The 4414-nt window shown below is 54.8% G+C and overlaps 1 protein-coding gene across 1 annotated transcript; it reads left to right on the plus strand.

Annotated features, from left to right (window-relative positions):
• The first annotated feature begins 545 nt into the window (after positions 1-545).
• RAMP2 (receptor activity modifying protein 2) lies at positions 546-2435 on the plus strand. Its single transcript, XM_043904689.1, has 4 exons — positions 546-778; positions 1213-1278; positions 1746-1857; positions 1984-2435. Exons 1-4 carry the CDS (start codon positions 679-681, stop codon positions 2237-2239), a joined length of 534 nt encoding a protein of 177 aa, XP_043760624.1. The 5' UTR covers positions 546-678; the 3' UTR covers positions 2240-2435.
• The last annotated feature ends 1979 nt before the right edge of the window (positions 2436-4414 follow it).

Genomic DNA, 4414 nt, shown 5'->3' on the forward strand with positions numbered 1-4414 from the left:
GGGGTGCCTCGAAGGGAGGGTATTTGGACTTTGGTTCCCCTGTACCCCATCCTCAGGCCTTCTCCCCAGGGCTGGCTCCCTTTCCTCCTCCTCCTCGGGTTTTGGCAAGCAGACTGACATCAGTGGGTGTTCCCAGGGAAAGGGAACTCTGAGCCCAGCTCCAGGCGCCCCTTCCCCCATGGCTCAGGGCAGCCGCAACCCCCAGCCTTAGAGACTGCAGTGTTGAGAAGCCCTCTGAGCTCCCAGACCCCTTCCTCTTTTCATTATCTCCCCACACACTCCCACCACCTCACCGAGAAAGAAAAGGGGCCACTAGAGTTCGGGGAGCAAATGCTCGGAGACCTGACGAGTCCTGGGCGCCACGCGGCCGAGCCCAGGAAATGGATCCCGGTTCTGGGGTTACGAGGGGAGCTGTCCAGCCCTGCGGGGTGAGCTAGCAGAAGGGGTGGGCCAACGCCGGCCAGGCGGAGGGAGCGGCGGGCGCCAGGGCCGGGTGGGGCAGCGACTCCCCCTCCAGCCCGCCGGCCCCGGGCGTCGCCCCCGCCCCCCACGTGGCCGCAGCCGTCCCAGCCCCCGCGAGGAAGCGGCGCGGCTTCCTGCGGCTTGGGACCGGGATATAGGCGCCCCCGCCCGGGCCCGGCTCAGCGCCGCCGCTCCTCCTCGCCTGCTTGCCGTGCGATGGCCTCGCTCCGGGCGGAGCGCGCTGTCGGCGGCCCGTGGCTCCCCGCCACCCGCGCCGGGCGACCGGCTGCGCTCCGCCTCCTCCTCCTGCTGGGCGGTAAGCGCAGCGCCCCGAGGTCCGGGCGGGAGGCGCGGGAGGCCCTGGAGGGGAGAGGGACTGGACGGCTCGGAACGGGCCCCGGCGTGCGGGTGCGGACCGCGCTGCCCTCTGGACGGTCCCCGGCCTCACCGCAGCCAGGGCGCAGCGCGGCAGCTTCCCACCTGGGGAAAAGCTGAGATGCCCGGGGCCCGTGTAGAAAGCTCTTGGGAGGTCTGGAGCTGGCGAAGAAGGAGGGGTTTTGAATGTGTGAAGGAATTGGTGCGGCCCCCTCTCTTCCGGGCACCGAGGCACCGCGTGGGGGCCTGGATTGCTGCTCTGTCTCTTCTGAGAGTAGCCCTAACTTTCAAGAGTCTCCGACCCCAACCCACACCCCGCTTCTTCCTGGCTCCACATCCCATCCTCCCATCTCCCTGTCCCTTCTCTGCCCACAGCTGTCCTGAAGCCCCAGGAGTCCCTGGCTCAGCTTCTTCCCACCCCAGACGGCTCCAAGTCAGAAGGTGAGTAACCAGCGACTGTGGGATGGTGGCCCCCGGCAAGGAGGAGAGAGGTGAGTGGGGAGGGTTTCTTTCCCACAAGCCAAGCCCCAAACCCAATTGGTGCCCCTAAACTCCCTTCTGTTCTCTCTCTCAGGGTTTCTTGTTGTCTTTCTACCTCTCATCCCACAAAGCCCCCAACCAGCTGTGAACTGGCCCGCCTCACAAGTGGGTTAGGATATTCCAGAAAAAGTGTATGTGGAAACCCTTGCCAGGCTGGAAAGTCCAGTGTACATGGAAGGCATTAAACTTTTCCTGAGCTGGGACTCTCTCTTCAGCTCAGAGTATCTTGCTTGGGAAATTTTCTGAGGCTCTCTGGGTAGTTACCATATTTGAAGATAGGAACAGTGGTTCCACAATGGAAGTACCTGGATCAGAGGGTTTGGAGGGTGGGGCAGGGTATGGTCAATGTGCAGCATCTCTGCCCACAGGGAAAACGGTGTTGGAGACCTATGGGACAAATGTCCTACAATGCTGGCACGATTATGAGGTTCAAATGGACTCTATCAAGAAGGACTGGTGTGATTGGGCCCTGATTAGCAGGTAGGGGCAGTGCTGGAGGGCGGCTTGGGCCAGGCGTGGGGCTTGCTCCCTGCGGGTGAGTGAGTGTGGAGCAGTCCTCTTTCTGGCCCCAACCCTTCCCTCACTCTAGTCCTCTCCTGTCTCTAGGCCTTATAGCTTCCTTCGAGACTGCTTGGAAAAGGGTGCAGAAGAGTTTGGCCTGGGCTTCCCCAATCCCTGGGCAGAAGCGATCATCTTTGAGACTCACCACATCCACTTTGCCAACTGCTCCCTGGTGCAACCCACCTTCTCAGATCCCCCAGAGGATGTGCTCCTGGCCATGATCATAGCCCCCATCTGCCTCATCCCCTTCCTCGTCACCCTCGTGGTGTGGAGGAGTAAAGACAGTGAAGCCCAGACCTAGGGTGGCAAGAGCTGTTTGGCAGCCATCTTACTCCTTTTCTCGGCCACCACCTGGTCTCTCCCCTCCCCTCCCTACTTCCTTCTCTCGCTCTCACCCTAACTGGAGATTCTTAAATTGGTGGAAATGGAAGCTGGGTGGGGTCATCGTGCAAGTTCTGTAATCTTCAAAATAAACCTTTTTTTTTTTTGTACGTTGTTCCCCTCTCCATTCCAGGGGGAGCCTGTGTCCTTCCAGAGACTCTGCCGTTCCCACAGGCCCTCAGCTCTGGGCAGCAAAGCTAGAAGAATATAGATAGGTCCACTGTTTTGTTCACTTACTGGCCCCTCCCGAACTCCCTCCCCCACCTGAAGGCCACGGCCCTATATCCCTTCCTCCCAAGGCCAGGCCTTTCCTGCCCTTACCCAAACCCAGCTTCAGGAAACTTGCAGGAAGAGACTCCCTTCCTGTCTGGACAGCAGCTGGGGAGGTGAGGGGTGTGGGACGAGAGAGGACTCTCCGCTGTGACTTCTGCATGGAGGGGGTGCCATCCAGAAGCCCTGAATTTTCCGCTTCCTCATGCCTCAGTTTACTCCCAGGGCCTGGTAATAGAAGCCCTGATGGAACCAACGGTAGTCCATCCCTAAGGACCTTAGGATTGAGGGCAAAGGCAGTGGGGGTTTCCTCTACTAGACTCACCACAGGACTTCCCCTCCAGGTCCTTGGCCCTCACCCTACATTGTCCTGGACCCTGGGTGGGTGTGGCCTACAACCTGGCCACACACTGCCCTCTGGTGTCCACTAAAGCCAACAACCAGAAGATGGACATGGCCTGGAAGAAGCTCAAAACAGTTGTGAGATCAAAGACCTGCTATTCCCACAGCAACCACTAGTTCTTCATTGGCTGCTTCTTTTAGCTTCCTCAGCCCTGCTTACGCTCCCTTAAGACACTTTCCCACTGTTAAGGGCCATACCTAGCCAGCGACCCACCATTTCTGTATACAGACACTTCCTGTATGTTCCTTAGATGGTGAGGCCCAGGTCTCATCACAGAACCTTCACTTTCAGTTCTCCCTGGGACAGACCTGCCAGGTCATCAGAAACATCTAGACAGTAGCTTTGTTCTTTAAAAAATGACACCTGTAAAAAAATAAAACGACACCTGTTTATTCCTTGAGGCAACTGGCACCTCTCTAGGAACGCTCCTTCCTTCCTGGTTGAAACACCTGCCTCCCTGAGTACATAGCCACTTTCTGGGACGTGCCTGTCTATTCCACAGATATATGTGTGTATATATATATGTGTGTGTGTGTCTGTGTGTATATATATATACTTCCTGAAATATATCTATTTATTCTCTGAAACACACTTCTCCTCTCAAGGCACATCTGTTTCTCTAGAGACACCTATTCCCTAGGACATTTTGAGGTTCCACCATGAGAATCTTTGCTCTTTTTCCATAATGCATCTATCTTCTCCAAGGATGTATCTGTCCTCTTTTTGGCCCATATTTGCCTTCATGCATCTTACTAATATACATCAAAAGCATGCCGGTGTAAGTCACTGTAAATGGCCTATTGTGTTGGGAAGACAAGTTAGATAAGGCTTGGTTCTGCTTTGATGTCTTTCATCTGGCAAGGGAGCGGACCTGTGCACAAATAAACAAAAACAATGGAATGTGTGATGAGAATCATGCAAGGGATACAAGCCAAATGTCATCTGAGTATTAAGGAAGGAGGAGTCACATTTAGCTAAGGTGCAGTCGAGGTGAGGTCATAGGAGGGTGACTGTGGAGTTGGCATCTGACTAGGCCTTAAATGGAGAGGATTCTCCTATGGGAGACAGTAGAAAAAGAGATGAATTAGACAATTATAGCAATAATCCCGGTTTGAGAAAACAAGGGCATGGACCAAAGGAGTGCTGAATGGAGAAACAGAAAATAATTTAAAAGTAGGAAAAGGCAAAATAGGGGAGGGAATTCATAGGGTTTCAATATGAAGGTGAACAAGAGGAGAGGTTAGAGCTGACGCTGGCTTTGAATTTGAGTTACTAGGACAATGATGGAAGTAATAATATTTAAAGGGCCATTAAGAGGAGAAGCTGGCTTGAAGAAAAGGATGTATAATATAACAATGGAACAAGATGTAACATACCATAGGGAGTTTGAAATGGGAGTGGTCTTGTTGCTGCTGGTAGTAG

The sequence above is a fragment of the Cervus elaphus genome, chromosome 5 (genome assembly GCF_910594005.1).
Source record: "Cervus elaphus chromosome 5, mCerEla1.1, whole genome shotgun sequence".
Lineage (NCBI taxonomy): Eukaryota > Metazoa > Chordata > Mammalia > Artiodactyla > Cervidae > Cervus > Cervus elaphus.

What these genes read in the sequence shown, in the direction of transcription:
- RAMP2 (XM_043904689.1), top strand. Translation starts at nt 679, where the DNA reads ATGGCCTCGCTCCGGGCGGAGCGCGCTGTCGGCGGCCCGTGGCTCCCC. An exon ending in AGACGGCTCCAAGTCAGAAG is followed by an intron (nt 1,279 to 1,745) that starts GTGAGTAACCAG and finishes CTCTGCCCACAG; the next exon opens with GGAAAACGGTGTTGGAGACC. An exon ending in GATTGGGCCCTGATTAGCAG is followed by an intron (nt 1,858 to 1,983) that starts GTAGGGGCAGTG and finishes TCCTGTCTCTAG; the next exon opens with GCCTTATAGCTTCCTTCGAG.